The sequence below is a fragment of the Atractosteus spatula genome, chromosome 3 (assembly GCF_055471065.1).
Source record: "Atractosteus spatula isolate fAtrSpa1 chromosome 3, fAtrSpa1.hap1, whole genome shotgun sequence".
Classification (NCBI taxonomy): Eukaryota; Metazoa; Chordata; class Actinopteri; order Semionotiformes; family Lepisosteidae; genus Atractosteus; species Atractosteus spatula.
This window is the reverse complement of record NC_142708.1, coordinates 8,550,112-8,574,430: the sequence shown is the minus strand read 5'-3', so window position 1 is coordinate 8,574,430 and position 24,319 is coordinate 8,550,112. Positions and strand designations below refer to the sequence as shown.

The 24,319-nt window shown below is 37.9% G+C and overlaps 1 protein-coding gene across 1 annotated transcript in view; it reads left to right on the top strand.

The window, feature by feature from the left end:
• Window positions 1-17,113, top strand: part of LOC148837346 (protein unc-13 homolog B-like) — a 75,711-nt gene extending 58,598 nt beyond the window's left edge. The window contains exons 26-32 of the mRNA XM_088911500.1: window positions 2,702-2,758; window positions 4,377-4,457; window positions 5,008-5,155; window positions 5,998-6,054; window positions 9,575-9,667; window positions 10,943-11,102; window positions 12,475-17,113. Of these exons, the coding sequence (XP_088767626.1) occupies window positions 2,702-2,758; window positions 4,377-4,457; window positions 5,008-5,155; window positions 5,998-6,054; window positions 9,575-9,667; window positions 10,943-11,102; window positions 12,475-12,760 (882 nt within the window). The 3' untranslated portion in view covers window positions 12,761-17,113. The remainder of the gene's footprint in view (window positions 1-2,701; window positions 2,759-4,376; window positions 4,458-5,007; window positions 5,156-5,997; window positions 6,055-9,574; window positions 9,668-10,942; window positions 11,103-12,474) is intronic.
• The last annotated feature ends 7,206 nt before the right edge of the window (window positions 17,114-24,319 follow it).

The following is a 24,319-nucleotide window of genomic DNA, read 5'->3' as shown; positions in this document are numbered from 1 at the left end:
TTGTATGGAGAGTCCCCCTCTGCTGTCCTCTCTGCAGCTCCTTTTCAGGCTTTGCCTTTCTCTAGCTCACACGCTTTTTCTCACCCATTGCATGCTGGTAATGGCAGACACATGTAAGTACTGGATGGCTCTGTGTAGTCATTGTGCATTGCCACTGGGCTGCCAGGTCCACAGAGGTGCCCGTTGCCTAGTGAATGTGCCAGTCCTGTCTTTTTCGGTCTGATCCGGTGTGGTCCGGTGGTTCCACCATCTCTTACCCCCTTTTCCCCCCCGTTTTTTCATAGACCCGTTCATGGTTGTAACCCAAATCATTCTAAAAAGACATTCTCTCTAGTCTGGAATATTTTGTTTGGAAAGAGAGATCTTGACATCAGCTTTTTGATTGTCGAGGACACACTGCTTGTGAGGTTTTAGCCGTGTAGTGAATCATTGGATCATAAAATCTCTTGAAAATTAAAAAGGGCCGTAAGCCGTAACGGATGTTTCAAAATGTAGTAGTATATTGCTAATTAGTAGTACTAGTAGTAGTTATTTAAATTAGTATATTTCTATGCTACTACTTTCACTTTCATAAAGAACAAGATAATTATATTCAACTTGGTTTGACTACATTAACAAGTTTTGTTATTGAGTTAAATTACCCGTGCCACGCCAGCAAACAAAAAGCAAGTGTTTCAAAACTGCAGCATGCATGCCATTTGGAACTGGTACAGTGATATAGCACATTACTGCCTTGCCATTGTAATGTCATGAAGATCTTGGCTGCAGTGCTGACCTTCCAAGTTTATTTGGTGTAGTCTCTGTACCTATAATCTAATTTAAATTAGTTTACCTTGGTGAAACTTCTGTTGTTATTGTATCCCCCAAAAAGCATACAGTGATTTCTAGATTGAATTGGTTTGAGATTAGTTCACACAGTTTTCTGGTGCAATGGATAAGATCAATATAGAAATGGTAATGTTTGTGAAATTCAGTAGGTTCTGTTTGAATGTGTTCAGAATGCCCCCTAGTGGAGAGACTAAAGAAATCCAAATGCCTGAGCGTTAGTGGCTAACACTTGACCTACAGCACCTTCTGAGGAAGTTTTTTCTTCCATCTATATCATCTCGTTCTGTCTCATAATCCCAGTCTTGCTAACACTGCTTCAGTGATTCACTACACTTCAGAATTTTGATTAACCAATATTATTTTTAATAATTAACGTTTACAGGAAAACTCATTTTCCTATTTTTAACTCTTCAGACTTAATGTTTGTTCCTTCCTGAAAAGAAAAGAGAAAAGAAATCCCGATATCTTAATTAAGTAGTAATTAGTATTTTAGCTAATGGAATTAAACAATACTTCATTGCTGAGTCATCTGGCTTTAATCATGAAAAACAATACAAATTTAAAGAATTTTCAAGTGTTTTGTGTGTGACACAGTAGCTTACAGTATGGTTATAGCAAAGACAGATGTAGAAACTGAAAGATGAGCAGCAAAAATTATTGTATGAAGATAAAAAATCCAATTAGAAGATGCCATTCAGCCCATCTAACCCATTTGGTAAAGTATTTGACAAAGCAAATATTGGTCAGGAATATGTTTAGACTTCTAGACATTTTTAATATAGAGGTTATTCACAGTACATGATGTAATGATTTGAAGTATTTTATATTGGAATCATTTTTGAAGAATAATTTTCATTATTTTAAGGTCTCATTAGCCATCATAGCAAGTCATTATTATTGTTAAGAAAATCATTTTGAGAATATAATTTTTAGCATAATCTAAAAATGAGGGGTAGAGACTATAGAGATGAAAGTCTATTTCTTTACAGAAAATGGGCTGAATTTTCCCCTAGTGAATTCTGTTTAAATCTAATGAATACTCTCTTCAGGTTTTCAGAACTGAAAACCATCATAAACATCACAGTGGACTAAAGCTCTGTAGAACTCTTCTTTCTCTCAGCTTTGGGAATGCCATTGTTCCATTTCCTAACCTCCTGCAATGAATCACATCATTCTTTAATCCTTTTAACCTTTTTAAAAAAATCATGTCTGTGTTTTCAACTAGAAATCTCCCCTCCCTCATCTGTTTGCTTCCAGATCATTTGTTTCGTTTGTGTTGTGAGCGTTTCATTAATAATTCTTGTCCCAGTCACAATGCTGGTACAGTATTTCACAGATACTTGTAATAAAGGATATTTTCTTTTTGCCATAGTCAATTTGGGAGATATTTGTTACCGTGCAATAACATGTTTTTCTTGTTGACTCATGTTTTTCCTTGAATCGAGTTTCACAAACTTTATATAGACGCATGGTGCTTTATTGCAGGATCCTGGAAGTGTGGTGACGTCTCTTCTTTGACTTGACTTGTTTCTTTGTATAAACTAAGTGTGTGTGCCTGAAGATTTAATCCATGAATAATTAAGAAACCGTTATGCAAAACGGTGTTACACAGTACAATGTGGACACAAATGCTCAAATTTAGACCAGTGTTTTGTTTATCACTAATGTGCATTCAATGTAACATACTGAAGCATGCAAGTTATCCAACAAACATAACTGGCCAACTTGGGCTAGCAAGGTGATCTCATGACTAGAATGTGTTGCTGAAATGTGTTTTCTGTGTTATTCTGCACAGTCTTCGGTTCTCCCCTATTTCGACTTTAAACCTATGCTTTTTTTTCCTCTCCCTGCGTTCTGTGTTCACCCCATGCAGGGCACACAGCTCATTTTCTCTGCCGCCAAGGAGCTGGGACATCTGTCCAAGTTGAAGGTACCCATGTGTGTACGTGCACACAGTGTGTCTGGTTGTGCTTTAAACCACCTGTATCTCCTTGTCTGGCATGTCTGGCATGCTTCTGATCTCCCTGCATGTGCACAATGTTGAATATGTTGTTCAAAGTTGATCAGTTAACAGTGCGTGATCAATGTGTGATCTTCTCAATGACTTTGTGTTTAATGAATGACACATTTCGTTCAAGCTTTGTTTGCCAGTACAAAATGTGGATTCTGAGTTAAGTATTATTTTTAGCTGAAACAGTAGTTTTATCTTTTGTTCTGTCGTTCTGCAGAACAACTTACCTTTTTCTTAAATTCAGGCATTGTGTATTCTGAATAAGTCAATGAGACATGAGGCATGTTAAAAAAACAGCCGCTCAAAGCATATTAGTTTTTCCGACTTCAATAACATATAGAATAGTGTAAAAATAATAAATTGCCATAAAAGCAGCAATGGGTAGATCATCTCTAACAGTAAAGGAGTACTTGGTCCGTATTTGGAGCAGTGCAAGGGATAAGTTTGATTCATATTAGAAGACTGAGATTCTTCTTGTTTTCTTCAACTGGAGTGTAATCACATAACAAGAGCTCAACAGTGCTGCAGGCTGGTTCACACATACAGTCCTGCCTTTACACAAGAGAAGGATACTGTATGTGGTTCTAGAGCAATGGTGCACAATGAATTTTGAGCCTGATTGTATCCTCCAGTTTAGCCCGCACTACCAGGACACTGTATGAAAGTAAGACATGCCAGACAAGTAATTTTAAAAATATTCTGTAAAATGAAACATTTACTTTTACAATGAATCTTTTTTTTTTGCTCCCAGAGTTCAATTTTAAAATGCATTGCGCAATGCTAACTAAGCATAGCAATGGTTGCTTAGTTTCTGTTTTGTAGTACTTTAAATGGGGGTAATCCTTTTGCATTGCATCCTACACAGCATCTTACTGAGAAATGTGTCATGTTATAGTCATGTTTTTATTCATTAAATCACATTTAAAACCATTACATCCCTGCACATCCCTGACCATTAAGATTTAATCAGTTGCTCATGTGTAACAGACTTGCTATTTATGGCAACAGAAATAATTAATAGTGAATGAGCTGATCTGTTTTGTGCCTACACTTTATTACTCCAGGATTTGAAATTGATCATAATCGCAACGGAAGACTAAAATAGGTTCTTTTACATTGCGATCCATGTGGTTGTCAGATTGTGGTCCCCGATTCTCAGCAGCCATGAAGTGCAGCCTTCGGTAGGCTCTGTAAACTCTGAGCATCCCTGCTGTAGAACCATTAATTAACATTAAATGACATATTACATGAAGTGCACACTTCATCCACAGTATTCTCCTCTGTTTAGTAATATTGTTAAGGTGTTGCAATTACTACTAGGTGAGAAAGAATGAGAGCTTTTCCTGACATGTGGATCCCAAATTTCTACCTGGGGACTTGAATCTTGGACTAGGATCTTGGTGCGTCTTTTTAAGCATCACTGGGTAATGAAGAGATATTGTCCTTAAAGAGAAAGAGACATTGCTGGGAAGATGGACAGGTACATAATCCAAGTACACAGAACAAGAGCCCATATCTCCTGTGATTGCTTTTGCAGGATCACATGGTACGGGATGAAACTAGAAGCCTCACCCCGAAGCAGTGTGCCGTCATGGATCTGGCACTGGATACAATTAAGGTACATCAGGGTAGGAAGGGGGTACAGTACATTACATTTTTGCACATGAAAAATACCAATTTCACTACGGATTTGTTTGAAAATTTAACTTTTACTTTTGAATGCAGTGATGCTGTGTAACTTTTATTTTCTTTTGAGGTATGTTCATACTGTAATTTGCTGCAAATATGGCAAAGAACAGATCTGAGGTAAATGCTTGTTGCGCTACACAGTATACTAGTCTGCATTAGACTAGACAAGCTGTGTGTGACCTGCTCATAAACTAAAGGGATTCTAGTTATCTTTCAAGAATAATCACAAATTTTGTTCCCAAAGGAGGGTTTGTTTTCTCAATATTACTGTTTGGCACCACCTGAAAGAAAAAAGTACCATCATGGTAGTATCGTCGTGTCGATGGAAAAGGAAGATGGAATTCCTGTTTTTTTGTCTGTTGACAAATTAAGAAATAGAGAATTCTGAAAAAAAAAAAACACAAGAAATGACTTTTTTTGGCGGGGGAGAGGTCTGATTTTTACAACGTCCTGCTCTCTGCTCTCTCTCTGTCCTGCAGCAATATTTCCACGCAGGAGGCAATGGTCTGAAGAAGACATTCCTGGAGAAGAGCCCAGAGCTGCAGTCACTGCGCTATGCTCTGTCCCTCTACACGCAGACCACAGACACACTCATCAAGACCTTCGTCCAGACGCAGACTGCTCAGGGTAAGACCCGCGCTCCGTCCCACTCCTGCTGTTCAAGAGCCTTTCCAGAGAAGGAGATGTGGTAGCATGGAGGAACTGCAATGCATGTTGCTCAGCTCCACGAGCAAACCCTGTGAGGTCAAAAATAAAAGAAGCTGAGGGAAAAGAAATGACAAGAAAGTTCTGCCCTTACAAAGATGAAGGCAACACTTGTCAATGTCAGACTAAGCTGTGCTGTATGTGAGAATTTCTAAAGCCTTGTGTGAGCTTTGGGACTTTTAACCAGCTCTTTTCATCTGAGTATTTTGCCATCATCTCCAGAAATTCTAACTGAACTGAAAGGCTTATACTTCATGTGCACTTTGATTCTGCTTGTTTCTGTCTACTTCAGCATACAAAAACATGACTTCTTTCGTATTGGATGTTGTGTTTGGTTAACACACTATATTTTAACCCTAGGTTGCCAGCTCATCAAAAATCTGAACATTCATCCAATTTCTTAACAACTTTATTCAGTACAGAGTCGCAGAGGAGATCCAAACAGTGTTTTAATAATATCTGTCTGTCAACTCTGACTGTTCACCATTTTTCTTATCGTTCAGATTATTATGGTCTCTGCTGTGATAAATAATCTTAAGATTACATGAGAGCATCATCCCTGTACTCCTGGAATCAACACTGGAATGGGTGTTATCAAGACTCAAAGCAATGACTTAAGCACTCGATTGAGTCATTGAGAGTGTTAGTTGGCGTCTCCTAGCCTACTGTATGTACAGTACTTTAACTTGGCATGTATTTTTTATTCTTTTGTTACTTTATCTGTTTTGTTTCTCCTTTTATTCTTGCCTTGCTTCTCCTACCAGTTCATAATGGAAAGGGTATAAGATTTACTGCTAACGAGGATGTGCGTCCAGACAAGGGTATGTTTGGGGCTGATGATGTGTCCTGAAAGAGACAACATTGCAGCCAGACCACGAGCCCCCAGTTTCCCTTCCCTCACCTCCCTTATCTCTCCATAGGACCCATCTACCATTGTGAATGACATGGTACCCCTCCACTAACAATCCCTCTCACCTAATTAGTTCAATAAAGCTGTATTGCGAGTGTCACAAATTGAGATTAAATAGCTACTCAATTACATATTACATTGTTGTTAAATGATGCTTTATTACTTTCAATTAACATTTAACAAACAACACAATTGACAGGATGATGGCAGTAATAATAGCAGTAAAAGAGATTACCTTATATAGTACATGTTACGTATTTGTGTCTGATTCAGTTAAGGTTTACATTTGACTAATTTGAGTCAGACGTTTCACCATTTAACAATTCATTAACAAGAGCAAACTGGATTAAGGGAGATGGATGCCCCTTTCACCTTGTTTTCTTTTTCTGAAAACTCTGTACCTTCTACTTAACCATTATTGAAAAGTAGCAATGCATCAGTACAAATACAATTAATATGTAATTGCATAATGTTAATGTTGGTCACACAAAGTGTTATTGAAGTGTCTTCTGAAACAGCCCTTCAGGTATAACCAATAAAGGTTAAAGTGTTTAAGGAGGAAAGTTTTTATATGCCAGTTACTTTACTAATCAAATTCTGTTAAATATTACAAAACTCATATAAATGTCTTATTTATATGAAAGTACATTGGGTTTAATATTAAAAGGAACAGAAGAAAAAAACTCTACCAGCTCCCTGGGTTACATAAGAGTTCGGTTTTGCAAGTCTTTACACGACACAAATTTTAGGTAGAGACGGAAGCCAGATTTATGGAAATTCTTAGCCATTGTGTGAAGACGTTTAGAGAATTACCATCCTTGACATTGCAGCGACCCTTTCCTGCCCTGGCTGTCTGCGAGTGAGGAAAGAGGAACAGGGGAGCAGAACTGCAGCCTCAGTGGGGTTTATTGTCCTTTAATGGTTAAGAGGTGTGTGTGCTGATCAGGGGGAGGAGAGTCGAGGGCGAGAGAGAGTAGCAGCTGATGAGGTACAGTAGAGAGAGAACAAGCGGAGGCAGAAATGAAGTGACAATGAATGAAAAAAGTTTTAAAACTCTTTAATTACGATCATTAAACACCAAAAATGACATACATTTAAAAATGTACAGCATACCGATTTTTCGTTTCATGACCCTGCGGTTATACTTTTCAGTAATTAAATTCAACATAAAGTAGTAGACGATAACAATAATAAAACCACTTGGGTGCTTCCCTGGCTTGACTGCAATACGGGTTGATTCCAGCTTTTTCAGTGAAAAAGCTTAAAATGACCTGAGGAGGTTACCGTACGTGTGAAACTGAAGTGTAAAGCAGAGCCCTGCTGGAGAGTACATCAAATTTACTCAAGGAGCTTTCCGTACTGCTTGCTTTCTATGTTTGTAATGTACAGTGCTATAAAGGAACAAGTAAAGGTTTATTCTATGCTGAAAAGAGACTCAACGTTTCGGCTGTGGAGCCTTCTTCAGGTGTGTGACACCTCGGGTGTGAGAAACATGTCTCTTTTCTTCTCTTTTCAGCATGGAATAAACCTTAACTTGTTCCTTTGCAGCCTACGCATGCTGACGCAGCTGCCTATTTGAACTACTACAGTACTATAAACTTTCCATAACACAAGAATTTTATAATATAACCCACAGGAGGTTTTTACTTCACTGTCAAATCGAGTTTACACAAGTCGACTCTTGCCTAACTCAGTGAGATTGGTGTACATCAAAATTGAAGTGGGGAAAATTTTAATTAAAATGCATTTAAGAACCAATTTGAAACTTGGTTTAAGTATATATATTTTAAAAAATCTAAATGTGTTAACATTTGTGAAAGAATACAAAAGACAAAGACTGAGGAAGTAAAGCTTAGGGAAAAATGGAATAGGACATAAAACAAGCAGAAAAGGGGAAGGTCATTATGTAGTAAATAGATGTGAAAACAGAGAGGAATGAAGAAAACAGAAAAATGCTTAAACCAATAATGGAGTTTGTAACTGTTGTTGGTAACTGTATTTCACTGACTTACTGATAGAGAATGTTACTGCACAGGAATTAAGCACAAATGCTTACTGCATGTAGCACAAAAGAGGTATTTTGTTAAATGATAAGGTAATGAGGTGCATGCCTGTATGTTTTTATAAGTGTGCTGTTTCACATCAAAGCCTAGACTGCAATTTGACTAGAAAGGTTTTGTTAATTGTGTGCCTTGGTAACGATGGAAGAGAAAAACTGCTTTGTTGGGATATATGCACAGTATGTTTTGTATATTAACATCCAGGGTTTGTATAACCCCTAAAGATTAGTTTGAGTAATCTTTCTGTGAGACTTAGAAACTACCAAAGCTGTACAGTTTTAAAACTCTCCCCACCTGTTGAACAAAACTGTACCTTACAAGCATACATCTTTCCTGCCTCACCTGTAAATGTAAAGCTGTTTGAATGACCTGTCTACAAAGCGCATGTCTGTTCTGTCACACCTACAAACACCCTTCCAGTGCTCAGCCTTCAAGCATGCTGACAGAGTTGGTGTGGAACAGGCTGGTCAGTCACGTGGAGTAGGGGCAGTCTTTGTGTAAATGTTTTTAGAAGGCAGCATACTGTATAGTAACTCACAGAAAGTCTCATGAGATATACAGTATTTTAGCATGGGCCCGAGGGCTGGTTGGATTTGTCCTGGCCTCTCTCTTCTTGAAGATGTCTTCATCAGCAACAAGGGTGCAGTGAGTGTTTCAATAAAGAATAGACACCCCCCTGTCAGGGTGGGAAAAGGGATCAGAGAGTGAAGTCACTGTTTTAGGACACAGGGCATAACTAAATTCTCATTTCCACAGTAGGCTGGTAGAGTACACAAACCCTAATTCTAGGACAGTTGAGCACAAGAAAAAAAAAATCTATAGCAAATAAAGGAGGATCGTGGAGTGTATTGGAGTTCAAGCAGCATTCCAGTATCTTTCAGTACTCTTAAAACTCTCCCCTCAAAGAAACAATCAGGACCAGGTCAGTTTACTGTGACCTGGCTTCACTGTTTTACAGCAGGGCTCTGAATGTACAGTATAAAGCTTTGCTTTCCGAGTGTATACAGTATGTGCATGTGCGCATATTTCAATTCATCTGGGTGTTCCAACATAGACTCTCCAACACTGGGACCATGTTCTAAAGAGCCACAACCCGGCAGGTTTTACAGATTTCTGTGAGCTACCACCAGCTTATGGTGGTGGTGCACTGGTACTCAGGTGGGGCAACACTCAGAAGACACTATGGCCCTGGAGGAGTGAAAACAGCAGCCTTGTGACTCTGAGGGGAAGAGTGGGTGAATGTCGCAGAGCATGCTGGACTGGATGCACACCTTGCCTGCTGTAATGTTACACCATGGCTATAGATGGATGCCAGGGGAGACTGCTGTTTTGATAAGGCTTTCCTGATGATGTTTTGTCCATGAACCGCAGGGTCGGGAGTCGATGACCCAGTGGGGGAGGTGTCCATACAGGTGGATCTGTTCACACATCCAGGGACAGGAGAGCACAAGGTCACAGTGAAAGGTGAGCCAGCAGACAGATAACAAGTGTCTAGGGTGTGTGCCTTGTAAAGATCCACTGGGAATTCCTGTTCAATAATGTGCCTTTTCAATAGGGGAAATCTACAACACCTTTCAGTACGTTGGTTGGCATCGTGAGATTTGATTCAATGCATTCTATGTTTCCTATACGTGGCCAAAAGTTTGTATCCCTATGATAAGTCGTTGTTTGCAAATCTGCTGCTGTTAACAACCCATTGTGTTATGTGGCTAACGTGTAATAGCCTGTATATCCTTTCCAAAGCCAGGTAGGTTGTGCTTCCTAAACTCATTAGGCTGAATAATTTTTATCTCAAATATTCTGATTCATTTTCAAAAGTAAATTATGGCAGCGGTAATGCCATTTTGTAGCCTGATCTCAGAAACTAAACTAGGCCAGGCCTATTTGTTACTGGAATGGGACTTAGAGAGCAGTGTTGCTTTTTGATCCATCGATGTTACCTCTTATGACAATTGTGAAGCACAGTTAAAAACCAGTATTGGATTGTTCACCCAACAATCGCTAATTTGAGCTAGGATTAGACCATCATGAGAAAGGTTAGTTTTACCCTACTGTTGATATATTGCTTCAGTGGTAATCTTTCTCGGTACGAGAGGAACCACTGCTTAAGTCATCTGGTGTCTGTGCTTGGCTGAGAAGCCAATGTTGTGAAGTTACAAGCTGTGGGGTTCAGACTGAATGCCTCTACTTCAGAATTCCCTCTAAAAAAGGTTTTAATCACAATTTAAAACCGGAAAAGGTTTTGGTGGACACATAAGTGGTGCTTTTTCTTCTGTACCAGAAGGACCAAACTAATGCCCCTGCTGGGTGTATGGAGACATTAGGTGGAACTGTAGGGGAGCTGAGCTGGCTTAATTCCACCCTGGGCTTGTACAGTCTAGCTTACCTGAAGTTCCACCTTATTTTAATTGGTGAATCCTCTTGAGCAAATCTGTTGTGTAAGTGGGGCAGCTGGTACAGTACATTATAGCAGCTGTAATTTAGTGGTGGATTAGGTGGGTTCCCTCCCATGTGTAAAGCACCTTGGGAATGAAAATCACTGTTTAAACAAAACAAAAAAGGAATAAAATTTCTTAATGTTCAAATTCTGTCAATCCCATTCTTTTAAACCATGACAGTTCAGTTAAGACAGTGTTCTTCTTGTGGGGTGATGATCTACAGTATTTTTAAATGACATTGCCATGTACATCGATATTTTGTGCTGGCTTACCTGACACTGCAGCTTTCTTACCATTTCAGTCGTGGCTGCTAATGACCTGAAATGGCAGACCTCTGGAATGTTCCGTCCCTTCGTGGAGGTGACGATGATTGGGCCGCACATGAGCGACAAGAAGCGCAAGTTTACTACAAAGTCCAAGAACAACAGTTGGGCTCCAAAGTACAATGAGACTTTTCACTTGTAAGTACCTCTGAGAGAGTATCAGTCGACAGATGACAGCACTTTTCTTTCAGCAGATCCCTGCTTTCAGTCCTGAATGAAAGTTTTCTGCCAATCGTTCTGTGAGCAAAGTTTCATTTACTTACTGTGCCTTAGTGCAGGATTCAGAGAACAGAAAACGAATGTGAAACCAAAAAACATGCAGTTTATGTCAAAAGTTAAAAGTCGCTTCCAGACAGGTGTTTGTAAGGTCAGTGTTAGTGCTGGTCTGCCTCTCTCTATGCCAGAAAGACACACAGATACAGCATAAAGTGCTGAGGATGTGTTGCAGATAAAGGAGCTCTGTGGGAATCCGTGCTAATAGTGACAGTTCTAGCCTGGGTTCAGTGGGGATGTATTCCTACAGTATGTACACTGTTTCTTTCATATATCAGTGAAGTATCAGGGCTTCATTGGGGTATCAGTATTTGAAGAATTGATACTATTACCTCTAAATATGATGAAAAATCCACTTGATACAGAAAAAGGTTTATTATTAAATTGTTTGCAAAAATGCATAATATTTGGCTACAAAGTATTCAGTCACAGCTTGCGTAGACTAACCCCTGTCTGCTTTCACTCCTCCCACTTGGCAGCGGTGGGAGACTGATGGGAGGAGCTACATCTGCTTGTAGGAGCCAGGCTGGTTTTATCCTGGGGTCATTTAATACTTCTTTTTGACAAGCGATTCCAAGTGGCTCGTGCTATACGATATACTGTACATATCATACCACGGTCTCGTTGGCCGAGAGCTTGAGCGCCGTCTTCTTGTTGCAGTTTTTCTTCAGCGCAAATAGGAGCTGGACGCTCAACTACAGCCTGTGCTAAGTGCGCTTCAGGTGCATCTGCCTGGCCTGTACAGTATATGCATTCTCGACAGCTAAAACAGCCATTCTCCTCTTTGTATACTTACTGTACTTGACAGGAAGTCTACATCTAAGGCACTGTTTAGCCTAGATGTAACTCCTCTCATTTGGATCTTGGGGGGGGATATGCTGGGCTCCCTCCAGGTCTCGCCGGGGATTGAAAATGAAAAATGCTGGACTGGTCCAGCCGTACCATCAGTTCCGGCTCCAGGGTGGCTTCGCAGTCATCCTCGTCTGTGTCGAGGATACTCTCCGCCACCGCTTCGGGAAGGCTCTTTTCTTCCCTTGCCTCCGTTGTAGAAAAAAAAAAAGTTGGAGCGAATAAATTGACAGCCAGGACAAAGAGCGCTATAGGGAATCAACACTAATGGAAGGAGCTCTAAGCACGGCATTGCTGTGTAGAGATAGTGGGGGAGGACTGTTTTACCCCTTTATTTAAAAACCCATTATGTTCCAAGTTCATGGGCCCATGCTGTCTTCCTGTGCAGTATCCTGGGGAACGAGGACGGGCCAGAGTGCTACGAGCTGCAGGTGTGTGTGAAGGACTACTGCTTCGCCCGAGAGGACCGTGTGCTCGGCATCGCCGTCATGCAGCTGCGCGACCTGGCCGACAAGGGCAGCTGTGCCTGCTGGTGCCCGCTGGGGCGGCGGGTGCACATGGACGAGACGGGCCTGACGGTGCTGCGCATCCTGTCCCAGCGCACCAACGACGAGGTCGCCCGCGAGTTCGTCAAGCTCAAGTCAGAGATACGCTCTGCCGAGGAGGGGAGATGAGGAGGGGGCGGTGTGCTGGCGTCAGGGCTGCGCCGGGACCCTGGAGTGTTTCTCCGGTGGGCTCTCTCTCTGCACAACGGGTGCTATAGCGGGTAGTCCTCTCCATCTGCCTTGTGTCTCTGCCACGGTCTCTACTGATCAGTGGATCAGGCTGCTTGTCTGGCTTTGATTTTATGTGAGGCATCGTAAACTGGTTTGGAAAACAAATCCCATTCAGTTACATTTCCGGATTGGAATATTTATGTCCTTTTCATTTGTTTTAGCTGTGTTTCATCTACAGCCATTGCCTTATATTTCTTTATTAGCGACAGATGTGATGCGTGGACATTGGCATTAATGACTTCATGCAGACAGTTTCCCAGTTAAAAAGACAGAAAATATGCAAATCAGAGAACAAGATAAGATGCTTTTTAATTAGCATCTGAGCCATTGTGAGTTTTGCCTCATCAATACCTTAAGCACAGTTAACAGTAGACTCTGATCACTAATCTTATAATCTGATTAATTTGTATTTAGTCCTGCAGTTTACAAGTTGATATGTGTACATATGGTTCTACACTCAGTTATATATCGTACTATGTGCTACAGTCTTTTCAACAGATTGGTATTGTTTATAGAATACAGTAATTTCAAATACAATTTTAAAATAATTATGGGAAATAATGATAAAAAACATTAAACAGTCTATACCACAGAGGGCAATGATTATGATTTGGTTAATTGGGATCTTAGTGTAGCCAATGAATTGTCTTTTTACCCAAGGTGTGTTGCTGTGTAATAAACAGAAATCGCAGCACACTAAATATAAATATTAATTCAAACTTAAATTTACAAATCCAGAATGTAATGGTTTCTGTTAAACTCTGAGTACCTTTAAGATAGAACCGGCATTTATTCCATTATTTAAGACACTATTACTGTGCGGAAACACTTGACTTTATTTTCACAGTATGTTGAGAAAATGACCTTAGCATGTACAGAAAACATTTTTTGTACTGTAGATTGTTGTGTCCAGTATGTGCGAGTTGCATGTCTGTATGGATTATTGCACAGTAACCATGTATACAATACATCCATGCATATTCCATGTTCTGCAACTGAAATAATTTTAAGAACGTATTACTGAACATAACAGATATAATTAGGAGATAATCGTTTACTAAAACATGATTACCAGAAGCATGGGATTTGATATGAACCTTACGTTCACTAAATAAGCATTCTGTGGTCTTAGCTATTGTAGCCTACTGATTAATCTGACAGTTTCATGTGTAATGTGCTGTATAGCTTTTTCAGATATCACATAAGTAAAAGAAAGTTTTAATTATTTAGTGGTTGAAGGTTAATGAGTTGTTATCCACTTTATTTTGATGTCTTCCCTGTTCTTGAGAGTGCATCGACCAGTTTATGGAGGGCCTTGTATAAAATTCCACTCTAGTTGTAGCAGTAGTTTGATAGAATAAGTACCCACAGAGTGCCTTCCCTTAGTGCAAGTTGGACTACATATTTTGCTTGCTTGTCACATAGATTTTCAGGACTGTGTAGTGCTAAAGATTTGCAATTTCAACTCATGTGAGTTTGCATGTTTGTCACACTCTAATCATGCAATCAAGGGTCATCATCATATTTGGATTATATCCACAGAAAGCAAACATTTTGGTTGAATAGCGTTGGATTTAGTTTCAATTATATTTCTTTTATTCATGACAACTTCAGAGGTGGTTCCTTTCTCTTTTACTATTTGTAAAAAAATCTCTTTATTGAAAGACTTAAAAAAGGATAAAATGGATTAAAAGTAAATCTGTAAATGGGATGTGAATCAGCATCTGAAGTTTCAGTTTGAGTCAGTTGTCTTTCACAATCTCATTCCCAGCCTAAAGTAACTTCTTGCACAGTTCAGTTGCAGAGGCTTGAAAACCTATTTTCAAGGATCGTTGAAGACTTAAGACATACTGTTTTGATACTGATATAAAGTAACCTGGCTGTCATTTAAAGCACAGTCACAATGGTATCTAGACGCAGAGCATAAGACCTGTCTCTGCAAATGCTGAATCTGACCTTTTGAAATAGTTATTACACATGTAAATAAAACAAAACACAGACTTTCTGTATTTTAATACCAGATCTTTATGGGCGGTTTTGAGTGTGGGGCTCTGATCTGGCTATTGTTCTAATCTATACTGTAGGTGCGAATCAGTTGCGTATTCAATGACATTTTTTAAAGACAGTTGTCTGTTTTCCTTTATACCCAATCAGTAGAGACCCTGGCAAAACATTGCATTTACAGAAATGAGCAGACTAATGTGCAAACCATCTCTTTTAATGTTGCGTTCCCCTGCACTGAGGCCTTACTGTGGCTCTGCCAAATTTAAAAAATCAATAATTCTGTATTGAAGGGTAACAGTTCCATTCTCTTAGTACACGTATTTAATCTTCAAAAATTGGACCAAACTGGAAAAATACTCTATTAGAGAGTTTTCCCCCTTTTTGCACGTTTAACCTTTTTTTAAAACCACAAATTTCTTTTGTCACATAACTGGTTTGATGAAGAGCAAAAAGAGTGTGTGCAACTTTATCTTGATTTCCTTTTGTCGTCGGTGGTGTTAAAGTTTGTTTAAAATGCAGCATCCCTTTTCAACTTTCTCCAGTATGCAGTTTAAACCACGTTCTGCTAACCAAAGGTTTCTGGCTACCAATGTTTCAATCTTCACTGTCCAACATGTCCAAATCAAAGATCACACTAAATAATGACTGCTCATTTACTATGGCTACAGTAAGTAGAAAACCACAATTTTCTTATTAGTTTTGTTTCCAAGTTATTCTCTGTGCCTTTGTGCAGTAACATACATCGTTTCCGGTTGTCATATTATGGAAGTATCTTGAATCTATGAATGGAAAGATATCCAGTTCCCAGAATTCTCTTTCAGACAGTGTGCTGTATTTCAGAGGCATCCCAGCTGGTATCCAGTTCTAGCCAAAACGTTTTGCTAAAGTCATATTATAACTGTGTCCAAAAGAGATGAGAAAATTAAATTGAATCAGTTTGTATGTTGTTGTATATTTTAAAAGTTGTCTTTGATTAGAATTCCAGTAAAGGAACTTGCCAATTTCTTATTTTCACCACTAAGAGAAGACTATGAGAGGAAAAGCTGTTTTTCAGCCTTTAGGGCAGCACAGGAGCAGTCAAATGGTGTAGGAATGTTTAAGTACTGAAATTGTATTAGTGCAGTAGTTACTTTACTGAGTTAGTAGGTATACATATTACGTATTTACAAAATTTAGACTCAAGGAAGATTTTATGATAAAGTAATTTTGGTTACATACTGTAGAAGAAATCTTAACAATGGCACAGACATGTAATGGTTCCACTGTGGTGTGTACATATTGTACTGCACCTGTTGATCTCAAAGTTCCTCTAATGAAATGTGTAAATCCTCTGGTTCTAAATGTCTTGTGTTACTTGCAACCGACTACCTGGTGAACTAGAATGAGAAGAGCTTTTGTATAAACAACAAACAACAATTATTTAGTCTTATCAGTTCCAATAAAAGTGTCTTGTTCTTTCATGCTCTTAATGTCAGTAAAAAATGAATTAAGCCAGTGTTCCTCTAATAAGACTCTAGCCACCTATAGTCTATAGTCACCTATAGGCCCCAAGGATGTCTGTCCGTCACAGATAATAATAAAATAACAGCCAGTATGAAAAACCAATAAAGATTTACATTCAATTTTTTATTCCCATTTACCAAATAGAAATAGAATAGAAATGTCTTAATTAAATTAAATGCGTTAATTGTTTTTAAAAATCATTTTCTTTGCAGTAATGATTTTAAGAATGTTATTATTACCCTTGACATTATACAGTTTACCTTTATGAGAATTTACAGTAGCATGCAGGAACCATGCTTGACTACTAGGGGCAGTGTTAAGAATTTAATGGCTTCGTCCAGCTATTATTAAACAAAATTGAAATCTTGGTCATTGAAAAGGGTGGACAGCCGTTCCTTTGTGAAATGATTTGGGGATACTTGGAATCTACTGTCTTGCTGTGTTTGAAGAGTGATGCTGTATTTTGTGTGCATACCTCGTGCCAAGATGTGCAAGCGTTTATCTTTTGTTGTTGTTGTCATTTGTTCTTATGTTATTTTTTTAAATGTGAACTCTTGCACAAATATTTATCTTTATAAAAACAGAAATAGCGTGTATTGTATAGCAATTAAAGTATATAGACTTTGGCTTTTGAATTTTTATGTATAGCCACTGAAGCAAATGTTAAATCGATCCTAAATAATTACACATGTTGTCAAAGAAATAGAGCTGATACTGATTCATGAATTTTGTACATAAATTATTTAAGAAACGTGCCTTGGTTTCTTTGTTTTTTTCCTGTATTTTACAGGAGTACATCTTTGCAGCTTAGTTTTTAATAAGAGTGTGGACTAGTCTTAAGTAGACACATTTTTGCCTTTCAGTAATACTTGTTATATACACTGTACTATACTGATGCAGTAAAAACGTTCACTGACTTATTGTCACATAAATTTAGCTCAATGGTCACCTCATATTTTTCCAAACAAATAAGGTTATTTGCCACTTTTCCACACTTTTATTGGGAATATTTATAACACAAATGCAAGAGGTCTAGCTTCTGAAGAGGTCCACTTCAGAGGTGTAGCTAAACAATAGCCCCCCGTTTCTGTCTGTCATTAGGCTGACTAAATCATGTGCCCTAACTGAATCCTAACCTTTGACGCAATTGTATAGGTACACAACTTCTTTTTTTCGGTCTCAAGACCTCAACCAGCACTCTTTCTTTTGATCCTTCTTTGTCCTTTCACTATTTCTCTGTGTAACCCTCTGTATAGTCAGCCCAGGTGTCAGGTGTGCTTGGCTTAACCCACACCTGGTTTCAAGTGGTCTCTGTCTCCCAGCATCTGTTTTGACTCTGCAGAATTCTAGCCTGGTTTTGAGTCAACATCACTGCATCCTATGGAAACTGCTCATGGACAGTAAAAACACCTCTTCCAGTCAGCAGTGTAGACTCCATCGCACAAGTGCATTCACACAAAGAAAGCAAAAAACTTTTAAAGTCTGTCATTTCTTTGAAGCCCCCACGAGGAGACAGTACTATCTCACCAACTCTTTAGAAAGGATGACCAAGGGCTTTATAATGTTGGTTAGAATATCACAGTCATTCATTATGGTGCCTTACTGCATCTAGACCAAAAATACAACAGATCTACTCTTCCTGTTCTTTTTTGGACAGGCTGCAATTACAGCATGTCATAATCACTGAAAGAGTTCCCTGTTACTCTTTTCTATAGAATTAGAAAGTCCTTAACTCTTTAACAAATTAAATGCCTGTGACCTATAAACAATGTGGTTGTATTTTTGTTTGAAATTGTTACAAGGATACATTAGGTGCTTTGCAGATGCATAACTGTAGGTTGAGCCACATCGAAAGTCTACAAACGATTCCACACTTGAATAGCTACAGTACCTGTTTAATTGTGCAATATTTCTCTCATAATTCAGAGCTCACATCACGAGAAACCCAAAGCCTCTTATGACTCTTTTTACTGTAGCAGCAGTTTGATTGCATAGCTGTAAATGAATGTCTGACCTCTTCTTTATCCTATGGCACAACCCTATTCATGTTCTGTATGCTGCAGGACTTTACTTGAAAATTAGAATTATCAATACTTTTTCTTCTTACATCCCCCTACCTCAAATTGACAGTTGATTGTTAATGTGGTTCTCCACCATGACAAGATAGTTATCACTAAGTGGAATGACTGAGCTGGATGGATTCATACCCTCATCGTTACCTTTTTTAAATTATATAATGTTAGCATGCCCAGAGGGGTTGGGCAACCAGTTGACCTTGGACCCCTAGAGGTTTTTTTCTCTCCTTACTAAGGAGTTTTTGGTTCCTCTCCTCCATTGTCTTCTGGTCTTCTGTCCTATATTGACAAAATGTATTGTCAATTGTATTGCTAAGCGCCTTGGGGCAACCTTGTTGTGAAAGGCACTATATAAAAAATAAATTGAATTGAATTTACAGGTACTAGTGAGATCCCAGGAGTCATTGTGCGGTTAGCTCTGGTAAGTTAATAAAGTCCATTTGGAGATTCTTGAGCAAATCGGCTTAAGATGCTTGGAGCTACTCGGACAAAAGTGTAAATGGGTCAGTTAGTGATGTAGGCCTTTCATAAACCAGCAATATCTGAACTACAAGGTGAAAACTACAGTAGTGGGACTTTTACAAAATTCAAATGGATATTTCTCATCTGCCATTTAGCAAAAGAAGCACTGCATTTGTGTGTGAAGCTTACCAAACGATTTCCTTAAATATAAATACCATTTTGACGCACAGTTTAAATTCCTAGCTACCCACAAAAATGCCGTATTATTTTATTTTCTATACAAATACATTTTCAAAATAATAACCCTGACCTCATTACTCCAGGGATGTGGCAATGCAAGCTTTCCGTCTGTACAGTACCTTTCTAAATTCTAGATTTCCAGGATTCTGAGAAGTTTCAAGGTTGCTTGAGATTTTTATTAGAGTCTTTTTGCCTAAATGTACTATTCACAGGTCTGAATTTTCTGAAAGTTGTTCAGCAAATGTTAAACAGGGGCTATCAGACGTTTTTTTAATTTTCATAATGTTTTAAGCAGAATTCCTTCCATCTAAATTTAAATAATTTAGAAACTTGGAAGAATCAGCAGAGATGTTAATCATTAAAAAAGCCCTCAACAGTCTTTTAAAATTTTGCTGCAACGTGGGAAGTCCATTTCCACATTTCTGAGCGTTCATCTAAAAACAGGAATAGTGAAAACCAAACATAATTTCTAAAAGTGGGAACCAACTTTTGAAAAATTCTGTTTTGCTAAATGTATTCTTCACATCAATGTTTTAAATGATTAGAAATATTAGTGTTTCGTATTTGAAGAACAATGAATGTGAAGAAAATGAGAGGGACATTGTCCTCTTTAGGGAAACACTACTGTTTTGACTTCTTGATTCAACAGCAGAAATCGAGTCCAATTAAGAAAACAAGCTTCATAACTGGTCAAACATAGCTACAGTAAAGGTTACTATGAAAGTCATGAGTAAGACGTCTTTGTGTAGATGAGTATTTCCAAATTTACCATTTCTACCAGAATTACAGAATGTGTGATATTTTGATTGACTCTCTTGGTCATTAAACCACATTTCCTGACTGCATCAACCATTTGACAACTGTTCTAATTATAACAGATCATCTGTTCAGAAGAAGAAATATATCAGGAAATACAGGAAGCACACAGTAATCTAAGAGCTTGTATATAAACTGAACAGCAAAAAAACTGACCTCTTATACAGTAACTGTAACAAGTTGACAAAGTCAACAAGAAAACTTTAGCAAGTAATTTTAAATTTTAACTTTTTATAGCAGCTGCACTGATGTTTTACTAAACAGACATATTGTACAGTAGGCATATTATGATGATTAATATTTGTCATTAATAGGGTTTATCAATGGGGGGGGGGGTGTTACAGCAGTAGCCACTGTTGGAAGCAACACATGTTTTGCACCAAGTTGCATTTCTGTCTTGTGCACTTTATTGTCTTGCCCTGTTACTGTCATAGATCATAGATCCTAAACAATCATACTACTGTAGATGCTTCAATGAGGAAATGTGCCCTAGAGGAATGTTGTTTCAATAGCATGAAATTACTGAATACAGAAAAGACAGCATGTGTGGTTAGGGGACTTGATCAACATACAGTAGCACCATGGAGTCAGGTTGCCATCATCACTACAAGTGGAGTTCTGTAGCGACCATTAAACTTGGACTTCTCCATCGATCTCCGCGAAGTGCTGTGACTGGTGGTCTTCCAGATCATGGCCTATCATTCTTCACCTCTTCATACCTGTCATTTCCTGTTAGACTAGTAACTGCTGGTTATGAACACCCCAAACAATGAGTAACAGTCCAGCCTTTAAAATATCAATGGCACATAGACATTGTTCTCTTCATAGGCAGATCATCCTGGTTCCTTCCTGTGTTTTTCTTTCTTGATTTTCTCCAGGTATGACATTCAAACAAGTTAAATGACCTCATCACCTATGCTCAGTTAAGTCTCTTACCAATGTGGAGATTATACAACAGAGTCACTCAAGTGTAAATGTAAACGATGTACTGTACACTGCAGTTGTAGAGTGTAGTACACAGCACCTTTATATTGTACATACTGTATGCAACTGTAAGACACCCTTGATCACCTGTTAATTATTCTTATTGTTATTTGTAGTAGTAATAATAATACATTAGGCAGATTAATGGAAGTCCTAATCCCCCATTTAGCTCTTGCTGCAGGAACAGTTGTCTTTAAGGAGCTCAATGCCTTTTATATGTGGTTCAGGAAAAATAATGCTCTACGAAGATTATAATCAGCGTACTGCAACACCAATCAGGCTTCTAGAGCATTACGATTTACTGTACATTGTAAACAACGAGTCACTGGCTTAGATCTGTCGAAGAAATTAAGGTAACAAACTTACCATAGCAACATCAATAAAAATTATTTTACATGTTTTTAATAACCGAACACTATTTTTTAATTAATTCAAATTACAGAAAATTATTGCACATACTGTATGTACTAATAAAAACATATATTAAATATACATGCATTATGAAATATAAAACTCTTTGCTCTAAAATATTTTTTTGTTTTAATCGTTTTTTTATTAATTTGAATGTTAAAACCATAAAATATTAAGTAATTATTGCATTCTGGTGATCAAATGCCAGATAAATATAATCAGAACATCACATTGTTTTCAGGAATATGTCAAAGTTGTGGAAAGCAGAACAAAAACTATGACAAAAATGAGCAAATTAATCATTCTTAATTGATATTAATTAATGTAGGCATCAATGTTACAAGTTTAAGGTTTAGGTGCAATCACAGTATCTGCAGTTACAGTTCATTTTAGACTGAACAGCTTGCCTCAGAGAAATAACTTTTTCAATTGGTAAGAGATCATGTGCACTTTACTGGAACATACTGTACAATATGTGTCCTGGGAAAATTCTTAATTTAAATAAACAACTTCAAATAATACATTTAAAAGAGAAGAGAAGGAATATGCTGTACAAAAATGTGTTAAACCATAGTGAAGGGATTTATGTTAGGGATTGCATATACAGTAAATATGGGAAGAATTAGTACACATTCACAATGGAAAAAGTGCAATCAGATTTTCTAACACCATACGATACTTATTGTACATACTTATAACAAAAAGGTTGAGGCTTTGTTTTTTTGTGCATGACAATGATATGAAGTGGCATGAAGCATTTGGCCAACAATTACAATTGTTGATTGAACAATTACAATTACAATTAAGATTGAAGCTATGATTGAGGTCTGGTCTCCAGAGTCCTGACTTCTATTCTGTCAGGGCAATCCTGGGACTACAAGGTCCTCCTGAATGACAAGAGAAAGCCCAGATACAGGTTTGCATATTATATTAATATACTCTTCAGGACATATGTACTGTAAGTCATTTACAACAGTGTGTTGTAAGACAAAGTGTTCGCTGTCAGCACAAAATATGAAATTGACAAACAACATACAAACCTGATCTCAGATTAGAACTGCTGCAGTAAGTATGAAAGTGTGCATTTAAATGTTTTTTTTCTTATTGCAATAATGTATTTCCAGGGGCAAAGGTATGTTTCCACACTGTATGTGTAATGAACAAAGGCCATGGAAATATGACATTGACGGTATTCATATTAATATCTTTTTCAACTCATTATGTACATCCCGTTGATAAAGTCATTGTCAGGATAATGTTTTTATGTACATCACACATAATGCATTTTAAACCACAGAGTTTTCTTTCTAACCTTGACGTTAATTTCTATGAAATACTGCTATGTAACTCCAAAATGCATGTGCATGTATACTGTATACAGTATACTGTGCACACATGCACACACACTGGTACTGTATATCATGCTTATGGTATATTTATTTTCCAAAAGTCTATCTCTACAAACCACATGGTAAGTTTCAAGGGTGTCAAAGATAAATTTCTGTGTTCCTGTCTCTCTGCGCATGTAAACTGTCTGTAGTATTTCCTGTTTTATTTCCTGAGATATTCTTGATTGTTTTTTTCTGCCTAGGGTTGTTATTTGTCACTAGAGTTTATTCTTCTACTTTAAATAACTTCTGACAGGAATAAACTATAAAAAAGAATGTGACACAGGTATGCTAATGAGGGGATGTGGTAGTTACTACTGTTACAGTGCTTACAGTGCTTCATGAGACAATAAAAAAGAAAAATTACCTATCATCAGATTGCTTCCAGCATCCTGTTTTTTGCGCAGGGCCTGTCTTATCGATAGAGACTGTAGAGCTCCTCTTTTCCCAGGAGGATAGTCAGGAAATGGACAGAATATGGAACCATCCAAACTCATCCTAGAGCAGGCCATACTCACAAACTGAGCAACAGGGCAAGCGAGACCTTGGTCAGAGAAGTAACCAAGAACCCAATGACCACATAACAATAACAAGAACAAGAAGGTGAATGTCCTTCACCGGTGTAGCCAAAGCCCAGAATTGAATCCCACGGAGAATCTGTGGAATGTTTTGCTTAAGCAAACCTGCAATGAAGAAGGCACATAAATCCCCAAATCCAGATGTACTGTACAAAGCTGATACAGAAGACTATAATCGCTGTGGAAGGTGTTCCTATAAAGCACTGACTCAGAGGGGTGAATACTTCAGCAAACAAGACATTTCTGTTTTGTAATATTCAGACATTTTCACAAATTGCATCAAAATGTCACAATACAAATATTTTTGCTGCTTTAAATGCTTTGTGTATGTTGTATGAATCAAGGGGAAAAAATCACTGCATTGGATTACAAATTCTGGTCCTAACACAACAACATGTGCAATGGAATATGAATAATTGAATATGTTTTGAAAGGCACAGTAACTGTAGTAACGTATTAAAACAAATGTGACCAGTTTGGTTAAAATTGGTTTAAAGAACACAATAGTTTTAGTCCTGGCTTTTCTTAGGGTGAATGACCATGCAAACTCTCTTAGACTCTCTATAACTGAATTTCTGTAGCTGCTGCCTTTGGAATACCTCACCACAAAAGAACCATTGTATTCACTGCTATGATATTGAATTTCCTTGCAGACATCAGAGATTCAAGGAATGACTGCTCTTTCATTCTAGATAACAGTAACAAATGCTAAGCAGAACACATACAGTACTACGTTATTTGGCATTCACTCAAAATGAGTTATAACATTCAATGCAAAGCATAAGTGACTAGTATATCATTTAAAATGAAATGTTATACCATTACCACATATGAACTTAACAAATCCATTAAATGGATGACTTTGTGAAAACAGTGGTTCTTCATTTACTTCAACAAACTGAATCCCAAGTGACTATTTACATTTTACTTTATCTTGTGCTAAATTGTGTTTCTAAAAATATATAATGTTTATAAAAAAGAATATCTTCCATATAG